We start from the raw sequence: 16,245 nt of genomic DNA, 5'->3' as shown, positions 1-16,245 counted from the left end.
ATATAAGGTCCTAGCAGCTCTCAAAAGAGTTTACACTCTACGATTTTAATGTTTACCCTACTTCTCAGAGGGTTTTGTTGAGGATCAAATGAAGATGTATATAAATAAACTTTGATACAAACAGAAGTTACTGTTGTTGTTTTATAGATTTTCTTCATTATACTAAGGAAGTTTGGAAACAGTTTTGAGATGCAGTACAACATGTTCACCATATGGTGAGACATTTATGAACTGTAACCTACAATTTAACCTAAAATGTTAAAATTAAAATGTCCTTTTTTCCCAGCTTTATAAAGGTATAACTGACAAATATAATTTTATAACTTTCTTTCTTATACAACTTACTCAGAAAAGGTTTATGGTTTTAATTTTAATAAAATTAGCTGATTTATTATTTTGTTCATTAAGAACCTAGAGCAAAAGCCTAATGAACAGTTCCTAAAATAAGTATCTCATAAGAGTTGTATCCAGCTCTTTTCCTCTCTAACCCATCCCTCACTAAGACACAAGCTGTATTTTTTAGAAACATATTTTATCATTTCTCTTTCATCCTCATACCTTTGGATAGCTCTATTTTATCTAGAGAATAAAATGTGAATTCCACAGTAGGGCACAGTTTGACCCCAATCTACTTTGCAACTCAGTTCTTCCTAAACACATCCATCTCACCATTTCCTCCAGCTAACCTAAGATTCAAACCACTGCCTATCCAAGTCAAGCTCGCTTCCAGTTGTTTGTTTAGTTGCCTGCCTCTCGGCTCAGCATGCCCTCCTGCAGCCCTATCTGCTGATGAGGCCGATGATAAAGACAGAGGCGAGACCTTGGAAGGTATTATAAGGACTCTGGAACTCATTCTGACCGCCACAGAAACCCATTTAAGAGTTTTAAGCAGGGAAGTAACAGGATCTAATTTATTTTTCAGAGAACCATGTTGTCTGCTGTGGGGAGAATAAGCTAAGGGACAGGAGTAAAAGCAGAGAAATGGAGGGAGAAGAGGGATCCCGAATGGCTTCTGGTTCAACCTAAATGACTGGGTACATATGCCGGAGCGCTGGGTGGGAAGACCTGGTATGGGGCAGAAGTGGAAGTGGAGGAACGGTTTGGGGGCAAGAGTTCTGTGTGGACATGTAAAGTATGAGAAGTCGCTCAGCTGCTTTATCCCTCTATATTTCAGTGACACTTTGTTTATGCTGTGATTTTAGAATTTATCACACTCTGACAAAATTTGTTGCGTGCTCATTTGTCTTCCCAACCAGACTAAGTTCCTTGAGAGCAGAGACTGCCATATTTAGTCCATATCCTTAAGAAAGGGACTTAAACAAAGTCCACTTAAAAGCCACTTAAAATGATTTTAGAATGAATGAAGATAGTATTCTAGAAACTCTGAAGAATACAAACCAAGGAAGAAAGAAAGTCTTACTTTTCTAGCAGTCTCCATTACCCAGAACTCACCTTGAATAGGGTCAATAGGGTCAATAGAAGTCACAGCAGACCGTAAACGCACTTCTGGGTCTTGTCTTCCAGCATATAAACTCACTTACGTATAATATATATCAAATCAACTCCTCCTCTTAAGCCTCTTGCATGAAAGCCAGTGGGCCCATATTGACTAGTTCTGTGTAAATAGTCTTTCATTATACTGTACAAAGCCAAAAGCTGATAGCTTTTCAGTAAGATTTTTATTTTTAAACATCCTATCTACATTGTTTCCATAGTCCTTCATTTCAGATTCTAATAGATTATTTGTACAGTCAAGAACACTTAACTATTTATCCCCTTTTAAAACTGGTTTGAATATTGAATAGACTCACAGAATTTTTAAGACAGAAACTCACCAAATCCAGAGCCCTCATTTACCTGCAGGGATGAGAAAACTGAGGCCTGAAGAAATTACTAAAGATTCTATAGTCATTCAGAAGTGAAGTAAGGTGTAAAAACTAGTTCACCTGTTTCCTAGTGCAGGATTTTTTTCCACAAAGATTGGCTTCTTAATGAATAAGATGGATTTGGCCATTTTGCAAAGGACTACATAGTCTGCTTTTATAACTTTTCTATACAGCAATATCTCAATAAATTTTATAGGAAGGATATGCCTTAAAATGACGTCAGGCATATTAATAACTAAAAATCAAGCAAAGCATTCTTACCACGTATTACATGGCTTAATGGTAATGCTCCTGGGACAGTGCACACACCAAGGGACATGCATGATTTAAAAGGCCCACTCAAGGCCTATATGGCCACGGAAAGCTGAAGGTAAATGGAGCCAATCCTACGTATAATTGTGAAGTTTGCAAGGCTTGCCTTTATCATATTGGGCTTTCCTTTTATTCTTTATCTTTAGTCTTTATCTGTCACAGTGGTAATCGCTCTTCTATTTCAAAGGCCTTCCTATCTATCCTCTCTGCTCTTTCCGTTTACAGAAAAAGAATTTTATATCTATTATCTACACCTTGTTGGTTGATAAACTTAAGACACTACTTGAATGAACTTTAATCAATCTGCTAACTCAATCAGACATTTATGTTCTATCCCCTTAATCCTGAAATGTGGAAGGAAAGATTTGTTCCTGGAAGAATTTTAGACCTCAGCAGAAAGATAGGGATCAAGTGGTGGAGACAGGTTCCCTCCCTCCTAGTCATTAAAATGATGTGGTCTGAAGGCAAACCACGTTATCGAGTTAGGGTGCAGAGAATGTGTCTACAGGAGCAGCCACGGTGTGCCCCCCACTGTACACAAGAACAAACAAAGCTATTGCTCTAACTTCTAGCGGTATCTGAAACACTAGAAATTTAAAATTTCTAAGGTTTGGGATAATTGTTAATTATTATAGTGATTTAAAATTAGAACTCAAAGTATTTTCAAAGCTAATGTACACACTCATCCTGTTTACAATATGTTACACTCATATAGTATCTTATGCTTATAGAGTGCTTTCATATGTGCTTCGTGATTTGAACTTCAACAATATATAATGCAAACATCATTTCTAGTTTTAAAATGAAGATTCTAACATTTGCAGGTAATAAGGATAATAAAAGGCACAGCCAGACTGAACATAAGAGTTCCTGAACCAAGTATTTTCCCACTGTAATACGTAACTCAGCGATATTAAAATGTAGCAATATTAAAATAACTTGCATATATAAACTCCAAATACCTTCAAAGTAGAAAAGTAATATTGTTCCTAAATTTCTAAATAAAGTATGTTGATCTTTTCAAGCTCAAGTTTCTTCTCCTTTTTATAACTCTCTGTCAAAGACAACTGTTTTGTTATTCTCAGCTGTCTCATCTTTCTAAAAGACTTCAATAGCAGAAAAAATACCATAAAAAACCTAAAGCTAATGAATAGAAATAGTCATCTTTCAATACCAAAAATACACATTTCTCACTTAGATGCTTTTTCTTCGATATCCTCTGAAAACCTTATTCAAATTAATTTAAAACATTAGCCTAAAAATTTGCAATTGTATAGTTCATTTCAACTCTGTGATTGATATACATTTTAATAACTAGCTTCTTTGCATATTTTCTTAATTTTCTAATTTTGAAGAAACACGATAGTACTGGCAGGATGTATTCTGTTTCTGCCAAAATGCATTTTATCTGGGCTTTCCTTGAAATGAATTACAAAATGTGATTATCCATAAACTATGGTTCCTTTACCCAAGAGACTCAGATTTCATATCATACATGTTTAAAACTCACACATTTTGCTACCTTTAAATTATTATCTGCTCAATAGAATAGAGGTTGGGAGTGTCTACTGTTAAAGTTACCAAATTCAAATTTGCTTTTGAAATAATTTAGAAAGAAAAAATGCTGGAATGTAATTCATCAGGTGTGAAAACTGACCATTACAATGCTATGAGCCATATTTCTGAAGTGAAATAAATGATATCCATTAAAAAATAGAACCTGAACATTTAAAGAACAGTCAGAGTAAGAAAGGGGCTCACCAGTTTGAGAGAAACCAAACTGACGCAGAATCTGATGAGCGTCCAGCATGTTGGACTGTTTTGACTTCGATTGTTGTGCAGAGGCTGATGTTGAAGTAAATGAGAGATTTTTGTTAACCTGTAATAGGAAAGGCAAATCAGAAACGAAAGCGTAATTTCCTGGGTTACTGATGCAAAAACGGGATGAGAAATAGTTGCTTACGATGCAAACCAGGACACGTGTCAAAAGGAGTGGTAATGATTTATATGCTTAGTTTTTAAGAGTTTACAAAACTTTAAAGTTTTTACAGAATAGTTTTTATCAAAGAAGGAATACAGTGGTAGTGAAAGCGTAACTATATGAAAGTCAATCTGCCTTACTTTGAAAACAAGTTTGCTTATCATGGAATTGACTTTATTAGTAACTCAGAGTGGTCTTAAAAGTTATGCCAAAAAAAATGTGAAAAATAAAAGTGACTCCTTGACTGCTTTCAATTAAGAAAGGGTTAAAATGTTTCACACCCACATTTCTTTAGCATTTTTGAAATAGCAGGTACTTCCTTTTCAGAGACTGCACAGAAAACACCTGTAATATTCATGTTTATATACATCATGGTGACATAGATAACACAGCTGCAACCTAACTTGCCAAGTGAAATAGTTTCCACTGCATCAAAAAATCTCATTCTTAAGACAATGTCAAAGAACAACTAAAATAATGAACAAGCAAAATTTCTGTAAGTAAATACAATGTTCTACAACACAAAAATCCTATTATAGTTGTCTGAGTACAATGGTTTCACAGAAATGAAATGCATAACAAGTGCAACATTATAACTACAGCTACTGTAGAAAAATACATGTCACAAAAAAAGTTTTAAATGTTTAGTAAATTAGTAAATTCATTTTGTAACTCAACCAATTTCAGCAGTGATCTAGCCACTCATTATTAATAAATCATTCATTTATCTTATTATTTTTATCACTTTCAAAAAGCACGATAAAATGTGATCTAATTTTGAAAAAATTTGAAAGTTTCAAAAGTAATCTGTGAATTAACAAACTGTTAAATGATAGTTTATGGTATGTAAATATTAGTAGATGAAAATAGCTCCTTTCTCTCTCTTTTTTTGAAATAATCAAAACTACACGGAGGACTTCTACTGTATTACTATTTAAAAATTCCCTTTTGATGTTCTGTATACAATAGTACTGGGTTGTGGTTACATGCCCTTTATCTGACTCATTATTTACATAATGTTTGTAAATGCTTCCCTTCTTTCAAACAGTGATAGTAAATGGTATATCTTAGATTAAGTTTTTCTCTTGAAGGAAAGATAATTTGGTGAAAAAGTCAATTAAGACCAGATGATAATATAGTTCTAAGGTTCCTAAACTGTTGTGGTATCATCTTATAAAAAATAAAAATATTTTTCAAAGTAGTTAGATGGGGTCAAATACTACATCAATGCTAAGAAAAATTATCCAGCTAGAAAAATTCTGTAAGGAGCCATTATTAAACACTGACCAAAATTAAAGTTGACTATATTGATACAACAGCTAAAGTAACAATGCAATCACCTAACATCATTGAACTTCATTTTCCATCTTTAAATGGAAATAATAAAAATAGTACGTATGCTTCAAAGGAAATGTGCCTGAAGAGCAGTAACAATGAACTGGTATTATAAAGTGCTATTCACACAGGTTAACCATAAAGCACTAAATAACATATTAAATATGATATAGATTAAACAAAGTACGTTGGTAAAGGGAACCTAAAGTGTTATACAAATCAAGTGTTATATAAATATTAGTTATCATTAACAGCACTACAAGTAAGGGTAATTAAAAATATGTAATACAGTAAGAAGATGCAGTAAATTTTTCAGAATGCTATGCTTTTAAATGGAAGTACTATATACAAAATGACATATTTATCACTTAACTATTTAATCCACTTCTCTTTTTAGAATCATTTTTCAGTTTTACTTCTGTGTTCTTAAAATTTTTTATCCTACGTGTCAAACAAAGCATTTTGAAATCTGGTGCAAAAGAACAGGTGTATGCTAGACACCACATACACACACACACACACACACACACACACACACAATCTGCCTTAATTTACTTGTGTTAAAACAAAAATGGATACCAAGAAAGCTAGAAGAGGATACTTAAATGCCTCCACTCAAACAGAAAGACTTGTCACTCTTTTTAAGTAAAATGCTGTTAAAAAACCCCAACTATAATCTACGATTAACATGTTTTTCTGAAGCATTTTTATAATTTGCTCTTTCTTGACACATTTCTTAGAGACTATTCGAATGTCCATGAAGTGATGAGTGGTAACCTAACAGAGCAGATAAGTCAGTTTCTAAGGCTGGGATAATTGTTAATTATTATAGTGATTTGAAATTAGAACTCCAAGTATTTTCAAAGCTAGCTTACACATATTCACTACTTCATTTAAAGGAAGAAAAATAATAACAACCATTAAATACAGTGAAGCAATATCTATTTTTGAAATATATGCTGTGGAAAAGAATTGCTTAATAATTTTACAACAACAGAAAGGTTGGCTAAGATAGTCTACCCTACAACAATCTATCCTCTTTTTACAACACACTTTTCTGCTTGCTTCATGCAAAAACCACAGTCTGCCAAAGTCAGTTTAATACCTCCATACTGTGTAAAAAGAAAAGCATAAAAATTTAATGAAATTCATAATAGAGAAAAAGAAAAAAAACACCTAGAACTGCCAAGTTAATCACAAAACTGTTTTGCCTACTCTTTCTGGGTATAAACAGTTTTGTGTAAAATATGCAAATACTAATTCTCTAGGAGGGGGTTAATTTTCATGTTAAAAAAGTCATTGCTCTAACCTAAAATTGAATGCACAAAACTAAACAGGCCAGCAATAGTTTACCTTTTAGTGACTAAATTGTAAAACCACTGAGAGATATATAACACTGATTTCCATATACACTTACAAGTCTAATCATTTCAGCTGACTTTATATGCTATATTCACCTGAAGAATTGTTTTTAAAGTTTCAACTTGTCAAGACACTTCAAATGGTTTTAAATGATAACGGAAAAGATATTAATACTGTCTATATGCTTATGTTAACAAATTTGTCCCACATCCTCCAGACAACTGTCTATTTTTTGAACTAAATTTGAACAACAATGCAGATAATACTTTAATTTGAAGACAGTTTAAAAACCTAGACAGTACGTAGGAAATGTTTTGCTGCAAGTTATATGTGTGTTGTAAAAATTAAAATCCCAATATTACAAAACAAGTTAAACAGAAAACTTGAGCCAAAGTGAGATTCAAGTTATCTGAAGTAGGTCTCTTAACATCTCATAATATAAGTTCTAAAAGCAGCTTACATTTCTGTGATATCTTGGTTAGTAAAACCTAAGAAATGAGTTGGCTATGGTGTCATAAAGAGAAATACAACATGATCTCTAGGCCCCAGATATTTTCCTTGCAAGGTGGGACAGTGAAGTGAGGGATTAGAAAGAAACACTGTTACTATTAAAGAGAAATTTTTACAGTGAGGTAATGTGCTAGAAAATCTCCCCCCAAATCAGTTCACCAATACTGTATTAACTAAACTAGAATTCTAATTGGGATCAGTCATAACAAAGTTTTATTTTGTAATATTTAATCAAGATTTTTTGAGCCCTTCATACATACAGCAAGGACTGGTGGTTCAAAGATTACTCATATATTCCTCTGTGAGAAGCTCAAAATTAAGATCTAGTCCTGGTTCAAACCACTTATCCAGCAGTAATATGCCTTAGGGAAAGCCAATCTACCTCGATGCATCTTGCAATGACAAACCTTTACCTCCTTTCTCTCTTAGTGTATTTCCTTACTCCAGAGAGAAAATTTGGTGCTGGACCCCCTGAAATCCTCACTTCTAAGAACATACCTCTTGCACCTACCTTTCTGTTTCTCCTAGTATCAGAGAAAGAGGTACCCTTCCATTCAAGATTAATCCCTCCAGCTGTCCCCTTGGGGATATCCTTAAAACTCTTGCAAATTCTACTTCCAAATTCTCTACTGGCTGTTTGTCTAAAGGCTATAAGCATAAATCTTTCTACTTTAGTACAAAAATAGAAAACAAATTCTCACTGTGATTCCATAATTTCCTTATGCTTCACTGAAAGTTAAATTTCTTGAAAAATAGCACATAACTGCTATCCATATACCTCAACCATTCACTTTCAAGCAGCTACAACAAAGCTTTTATCCAGCAGAACACTAAAACTGAAGTTAAAGTCATCGTGGACTTCAAATGATCAAATTTGGCGGATTCATTTAGGCCTCTGAGATACCTGACATTGTCAATAACTCTCCTGTTTCTGGGAAACCATTTTTCTGTTGGCGATCCTGCCACTGCCTATCAGTGTTGTTTGCTAGACCCACTGGGCCCTCTTCTTCCCTCACAACACATGGTTATCCCGGGCAGTGATGTTTGTTTTCATTGCTTCATCTGCCTTTTATGCTGATGGTTCTTCAATATATTGGGTTGGCCAAAAAGTTCGTTCGGGTTTTTCCGCACAATCTAATGGAAAAACGCGAACTTTTGGCCAACCCAATAAAACTATTCTGATCGGTAAGTTCAAAACCAAACTAAACTTTCCCCTGCTGTTCACTTCCTCAGGGAAAGTTATCACCATCCCCCCAGCTGCCCCAGCCAGACAGATGGGCATCACCTTGGACTGCTTCCTCACGCTTCACACAGAGTCACTCATTAAGTCAATCAGGTGCTCTGGCATCTGATCCCACTCCTTCTCCACAGTTAGTGTTACTGTTGCAATAGTCTCCTGATTTGTTTTCCTATCTCTTGTCTCTTCTCTAATTCTTCTTCTATACTGCTACCAGGATGATTTTTCTAAAATGCTAATTTTATTGAGCAACACTTCTGTTTAAAACCCATCATCAACTGTTCCACTGGATAAAATCCATACTTTTTAGTATGGCATACAAAGCTTTCTATATTATAACAACTACCTAGCTTTCCCACCTTACTGCTCCATCTCCTATGTTCCAGCTACAACAAATTGCATACAGCTCCCCAGACATGCCAGGTTGTTGCATGTCTCTTGTGACTTAGTTCATGCTGTTCCTGTTTCCTGGAATGGGCTTCCTTCCTGGCTCCATCTTCCTTGTGGATACCAACTCCATCTCCAAGCTTTCGCTCAAGTATTATATCATGTACGAAAAGCCTTTCAGACTCCCCCAGTAGAACTTACCTCCCCCTTCTTTGTCTCTCCACTATCCCCACATCTTCTAGTACTATGGCACTGGTAACACTTTAGTACGATTACTTATATTGTTAGTTAGCCATCAGACTGTAGTCTTCTTGAGGGTAAGGAACAGGTTTCGTCTACCTTTCTTTAGTAAGTGGCTGGTATAGCACTAATAAGAACTACACAGAAGTCAAATGCGTTAATACATATGAAAACAGTGCATGTTTTAAAACCTTACCCAAATTTAAGGTGGTATTTGTATTCAAGACTTCTCAAATGTAAGTAACTTTCTGATGATAAGAATTACAGAATAATGGGCTTAAAAGTAAGAAACTCATTAATTTACATGGTTTAATACTCATATTTTTTTTTCTTTTTTTTTTTTTTTTTTCTTCTTATTTTTTTACAAACCCTTGTGTCGAGGGCTGACTTTCAATAGATCTCAGCAAGGGAGCTGCTCTGCTACGTACGAAACCCCGATAATACTCATATTTAAATCTAGAAACAGGAGTGTGAAATAATAGAAAAGAATATACACATATAGGTCTCTGCCCCCAGTTCCTGGCACAGAACTCCTAAAACCCTTGTAATTTTCTAAGTGATAAGAGCACTAGGAGCATCTTTTGTTCTTATATTTTATCTTTGACTCTGGTTCCTGAAGCTAAGCTCCAAAATCTCTTGGAATTTCCTAGGTGATAGGAATGTCTTTTGTTCTAGGGAAGTGGCTCTTGGTGGGCTTCTAGATGGGACTGATCACCAGAAAGATCAAGAAATGATTAGAAGCTTAGAATTTTCAGGCCCACTCTCCATTTTCCAGGGAGGAGAGAGGGGCTGGAAATGGAGTTAATAACTGACCATGCCTACCTGAAGTCACCATAAAAATCCCGACAATATGGGGTTCGAAGAGCTTCCAGGATGGGGCGCACAGGGAGGTGCTGGGAGAATGTCACACCCAGAGAGAGGGTAAGGAAGGTCCACGCCCCTTCCCACATGTCTTGCTCTATGCATTTCTTCCACCTGGATGTTCATCCTTTATCATATCATTTTATAATAACCTGATAGATAGCAAGTAAACTGTTTTCTTGAGTCCTGTGAGCTGCTTCAGCAAATCAATCAAACCCAAGGAGGGGGTGGGTGGAATCTCGATTTACAGCTGATTGGTCAGAAGCACAAGTAACCTGGACTCACAACTGGCGCCTGAAGCGGGGTGAGGGGGGCAGGCTTGTGTGACTGAGCCTTTAATTTGTAGGATTTGATGCTATCTTCAGGTAGACAGTGTCAGAATTAAGTTGCAGTTCACCCAGCTGGTGTCTCAGAACTGCCTGACGAGGGAAACCCCGCCACCTCTGGTGTCAGAAATGTCGGAGTGCGGTAGGAGTGTGAGAGTGAGGGAGACAGGAGGAAAACTGGTTTTTCCTAAAACAAGGGTTCTTCCTGTTTTCTAAGATATCCAGTAACAAAAGTCCATAATTTCTTCCCGTGGCCTATTGTAGCTTGTACTACTCCTACAGCCAAGCCAGTCTTCCAAATACTGTCAAAATACTTTTTTTTTAAGGAGTTTTAAAAACTTATTTTCTTTGGAGTCTCTATTTTTTTAAACCTTTTTATTTTTCAGTGAATAATATGTTCCAAGATAGTTTAAACTATAATACAGATCATTACTTCACCTTTACAGCATTCTTCAATAAACTTTAGCTTGGTTACATTTATATTCATTTAGGGTAGATGATATAAATAATTGGAAAAAAAAAGATAAAGTCCCCTGGCTTCCAGAAGCTTACAGAGGCATGTGGAAATTCAGACGTGTAAAGATTAGAGGTGGAAGCAATACCATGTAAAATTTAAAAAGAAGGAAAAATGGAAGGGAGAGAGGGGAGGAAGGGGAGGGAGAGGGAAAAAATAAAAGTGTTGTTCCTCCCTGAGGGAATTCATAATTTAATTCTGGAAAAGACAGGCAAAATTAATTACAACTTAAGGCAGAATAAGCCCAATTATATAACATGCCAGGTGTGAATAAATATGTCTGAGAACATGAGAAAAACAGACTAATTCCATTTGTGAGGAATCATACAAAGCTTAATGGAAATAGACTCATACCATTTCTGGTATGCTTCAGTCCACTCCTAAACAAAGGAAAGTGCAAGGAAGTTTGTAAATTATATATTTATGTGTAAGTAGTCCAGGGCTACTGCAATTCAGAGCAATGTAACAGACTTCTAATACCAATTACTATCTCAGAAGTAATCAGATGAGAACTCTTTCATCTTCCCATCATCAAATCTGTATCTGAGCATCTACCCATACTTTCTACCTATTTGCCTATCAGAAAGGATGAAAACGCCCTTCTCTTAAGGCTAGTTTCTCCATTGGTATTCAGGATTACATCCCCTTTCACATTTTCTAGGACTTGAGTCCAGCAATTACCACCTCCATGGGACATTATCAACTTCTCCATCACCATTGAATTATTCCCATCAGCAAATAAATATGCTTTAATACTGTCCATCTAATGTTCCCCTCCAGTTGCTGTTTCTCTGCTCCCCAGTTAAAATGTTAAAAGAATGGCCTACACAGTCTCTGCTTTATATTCTCCCATTCTGTCTTCAACTCACTTCAACCGTGCTTTTGTCTCAGCCACTTACTGAAACAGCACTCATCTAGGTAACCAAAGGACACCACCACGCCAACTTTCTGTCCTCATTTTACTCTTTCTCTCAGTAGCATGTGACTGTTTATCACTCCTCTTTCTTAAAATACTTCCTCTGGGATTTTCTGACATACCCCCTCCTGGACCAGGGCCTCAGGTATTTAGCTATAATCTCTCCCCACGTGATCTTACCAAATCTGACAGTTTAGAACAAAAAGGACATTAGCACTGACTTCTCCCCTGGGCTTAAGACTCATATATCCAATTGCCTACTTCTCAGCTATAGTCATATTGAAAACTCCACTCCAGTATTCCTCACCTCATTAAAAAGCACTGCTACCATCTACACAGCTGCTGAAAGCAGCAACATAGAAGTTATTTCTAATTTCTTTCTCTTATACCACATCTAATCCATCACCAAGTTTTGTTGAATCTACTTCCAAAATATATCCCAAATCTGTCCACTGCTTCCATTTCCATTATTACCAATGTTAAGCTAATTAATCAAGGGGACCATTAGACTGAGGTGGCTCTAATGCCAGGGTAGCCTATGACCACAAAATCTAAGCCTGTAAATACTTCAAGGTTGCAAAATTGAAACCTAAGGACAACTAATCACAACAGCCAACTAGGCTTTAAACTATAGCCAATCAATAATTTCATTGTTTTGCTTCTGCCTTTTCTCTATAGAAGTCTTTCCCCAGCTCCTGTTGGTGAAATGCTTCTAATGATTTCTGGCTTGGCCCTGCCCAATTCGAATCATTTTTTGCTCCAAAAGACCCTCTTAAAATGTTTAATATGCCTCAGTTTATCTTTTAATACCATCCTAGTCCAGGCCACAATCTCCTCTTTCTTGAACTGAGACCCTTACTCTCCTTTTAAAATCTATTCTCACATTCTCTCTAGCTTAACATCTTAATCACTTGTTTCTCTAATTAAATCAACACCCTAAACTCCTTAGAGAAGGATAGCAGAATATGCCACCCCAAAATATGCCTCTTTGGCATAAGGATTACTTTGAGAAACTTCAGACACAGGAGTTCTGAAAACAGAGTGGAAGTTACCCTTTTGTAAGGGAAATATACTGGGTTGGCCAAAAAGTTCGTTCGGGGGACTTCCCTGGTGGTGCAGTGGTTAAGAATCCGCCTGCCAATGCAGGGGACACGGGTTCAATCCCTGGTCTGGGAAGATCCCACATGCCACGGAGCAACTAAGCCCGTGTGCCACAACTACTGAGGCTGTGCTCTAGAGCCCGTGAGCCACAACTACTGAGCCCGAATGCCACAACTACTGAAGCCCGCACACCTAGAGCCCGTGCTCCGCAGCAAGAGAAGCCACTGCAATGTGAAGTCCGCGTACCGCAACGAAGAGTAGCCCCCACTCGACACAACTAGAGAAAGCCTGCGCACAGCAACAAAGACCCAACGCAGCCAAAAATAAATAAATAAATTTTTAAAAGTTAGTTGTGTTTAAAAAAAAAAAAAAAGGTTCACTGACCTTTCTCAAAAAAAAAGAAAAGTTTGTTCGGGTTTTTCCTAAGATGTTACGGAAAAAATCCGAACGAACTTTTTGACCAACCCAATACATTAGAAAGGGGATCTATTATACCAGGAAAAGAGCTATCATCAGGGACAACTTTTTCACCTGAGAGACTTATCTGCATGGCAGGGTAACCTTGTCTACTAACCAGTTCCTCTTCTCACCTTCCCTTGAATTGCCTTCTGCCTCTGAAGCCCCAGATCTCTCTATCCCTTTTCTAGGCTCAGGATGGTATATAAGCCTCAGTTACCTGGCAGCCTTTGGAATATCATAACTTTGGGGAGTTCATGTATGTATGTAATTAAAATTGTATTTTTTCTCCTGGTAATCTGTCTATGCCAATTTAACCCTTAGACCAGCCACAGAAACTAGAAGGGTGGAAGGTAAAATTTTTCCTCCCCTACATTACCATGCTTACAAGGCCCTTTAAAAGGCATGCCTGATCTCCTGATTTTCTCTCCAACTTGTCAGGAAACATTGTTCCTCTTTGCTTGCTCACTATCCCGCTTAAGCTTAGTGGTGTTCTTTCTGCTCCTCCAGCATGCCAGTTTTATTCCTGGATGAGGACTTTTGCAGGACAGGACTAGCTCCTTGTCAAGTATTTCTCTCAGAGAGGCCTTCCATGATCATCCTTTAGAGTATAACTTCCCCCAGTCATTCTTTGTCCCATGGGCCTATTTTATTTTCTTCACATCACTTCTTACTGAAATCATCTTATTTCCTTTTTTGTTATTTGTCTCCCTACAATAGAATGTTCTTATTCACTGTTGTATTCTCCATGTGCGCACATGGTCTCCCTCTCTCTCTCACACACACGCACACACACACACACGCACACACACTTGGCATGCATTCAATAAATATTTGTTTAAAGACTTAATGGAAAAAAAAGGAATAAATCTTCAACAATATAAAAATCTAGATGGGATTTAGGGAAGAAAGAACTTAGGTACCTGGTAAAAATTTATTATCCTGGATGTAATAGATGAGAAATGACATAAATATATTCTGCTTTTAAGAGTAAAGTCTTTTGACAACAGTGTAAAGACCATTCAATGGGGAAAGAATACTCTTTTCAATAAATGGTGCTGGGACAACTAGACAGCCATATGCAAATGGAATAAAATTAGACCTCTACATCACATCATATTAAAAAAAATTAACTCAAAATAATCACAGACCTAAATATGAGTTAAAAATATAAAGATCCTAGAAAACAGAGAAGTAAATCTCTGGAACACTGGGTTAGGCAATGGTTTCTTATATATGACATCAAAAGCACAAGTGACAAAAGAAAAAAATAGATTAACTTAATTTCATAAAAATTAAAGCCTTTTTGTTTTAAAGAATACCGTCAAGAAATTAAAAGGACAACCCACAAAATGGGATAAAACATTTGCAGATCATCTATCTGACAAGGGACTTGTATCCAGAATATATAAAGAACTCTTAAAGTGAACAATAAAAAGAAATAATTATTTTTTTAAAGAACAGGTAAAGGAGTTGAATAGACACTTCTCCAAGGAAGATATAAAAACGGCACAACAAAAATACTCAACACCTTTAGTCATTAAGAAAATACAAGTCAAAATCACAATGAGATGCCACTTCATACCCACTAGGATGGCTATAAAAAAAAGACAGAAAATAGCAAGTATTGACAAGGATGAGGAGGAACTGGAACCACTGCTAGTGGGATTCTAAAATGGTGCAGCCACTTTGGAAAACAGTTTGGTAGTTTCCCAAAATGTTAAACATAGAGTTACCATATGACCCAACAATTCCACTCTCAGATATATACCCCAGAGAAATAAAAACATATGCCCACACAAAAACTTGTACACACATGTTCATAGTAGCATTCTTCTTAATTGCTAAAAAGTATAAACAACACAAATGTCTGTAAACTGATGAATGGATAAACAAAATGCAATATATTTATACAATGGAATCTTATTTGACAATAAAAAGTAGTACTCATACATGCTACAAATGGAGGACCCATGAAAACATTATTCTAATCTATAGAAGCCAGTAACAAACGATCACATATTCTATGATTCCATTTATATAAAATGTCCAGAATAGGCAAATCTATAGAGACAGAGAGTATATTAGTGGTTAGCAGGAGTTTGAGTGTTTTGTGTGTGTGTGTGTGTGTGTGTGTGTGTGTGTGTGTATGCGTGTCCCTACCCAGAAATGGAGAATGATTGCTAAGAGATACGGGGTTTCTTTTTGGAGGGAATGAGAGAGCTCCAGATAGTAGTGATGGTTGCACAACTCTGTGTATATAATAAAAACCAATAAACTGTACACTTTAAAAGGGTGAATATTATGGTATGTGTATTATATCTCAATAAAACTGTCATAAAAAAATAACTAAAGGCACTAGTAGGTTAATCTTTATAGACCTTGATTAATTTCCAAAAATGTCATATTTTCAATGACTATTCTACTTTTGTTAAGTACTAGGAATACAAAGATGAATGACATGAACCTCCACCCTCAGGAAGTTTCCAGAATAGCAGAGGACGTTCTCCATAAAGCCTTTTGCCAAATATGTGCAGAACACTTTACTCTTTGGACATTCAGACAGCATTACAAAAGAGGGGTACATAATACATGTGTTAAAATAAAGAGAAATAGCTCTGAACTGCTAATCAAGAGGATAAACTACTTTTTTGACTCCAGTTTTATATTCTATACATACTTAAGAAGATTTAGTAATCTTAGAGCTACAATCATTACACCAATCATTGCTATCAGGAACAAGTTTCCTGAACATCTGCAGCCTAAGTCAGAATATAGCTTGTTCTCCTTTTTCCCCATCTTCCTTCCCCTTGTCTATATT

At 36.1% G+C, this 16,245-nt stretch overlaps 1 protein-coding gene across 12 annotated transcripts in view; it reads right to left on the bottom strand.

The window, feature by feature from the left end:
* Positions 1-16,245, bottom strand: part of AHI1 (Abelson helper integration site 1) — a 215,666-nt gene that overhangs the window by 122,123 nt on the left and 77,298 nt on the right. For 11 of the 12 annotated variants that reach the window (XM_059941146.1, XM_059941137.1, XM_059941140.1 and 8 more), the window contains exon 21: positions 3,960-4,077. The exons of the other annotated variant lie outside the window; for it this stretch is intronic. In XM_059941146.1, coding sequence (XP_059797129.1) covers positions 3,960-4,077 — 118 coding nt within the window. The remainder of the gene's footprint in view (positions 1-3,959; positions 4,078-16,245) is intronic. 12 annotated transcript variants of the gene reach the window in all.

Source organism: Balaenoptera ricei, chromosome 12, assembly GCF_028023285.1.
Source record: "Balaenoptera ricei isolate mBalRic1 chromosome 12, mBalRic1.hap2, whole genome shotgun sequence".
Taxonomy (NCBI): domain Eukaryota; kingdom Metazoa; phylum Chordata; class Mammalia; order Artiodactyla; family Balaenopteridae; genus Balaenoptera; species Balaenoptera ricei.
Note: the sequence above shows the minus strand (reverse complement) of the source record. Positions and strands in the feature narration are given on the sequence as shown.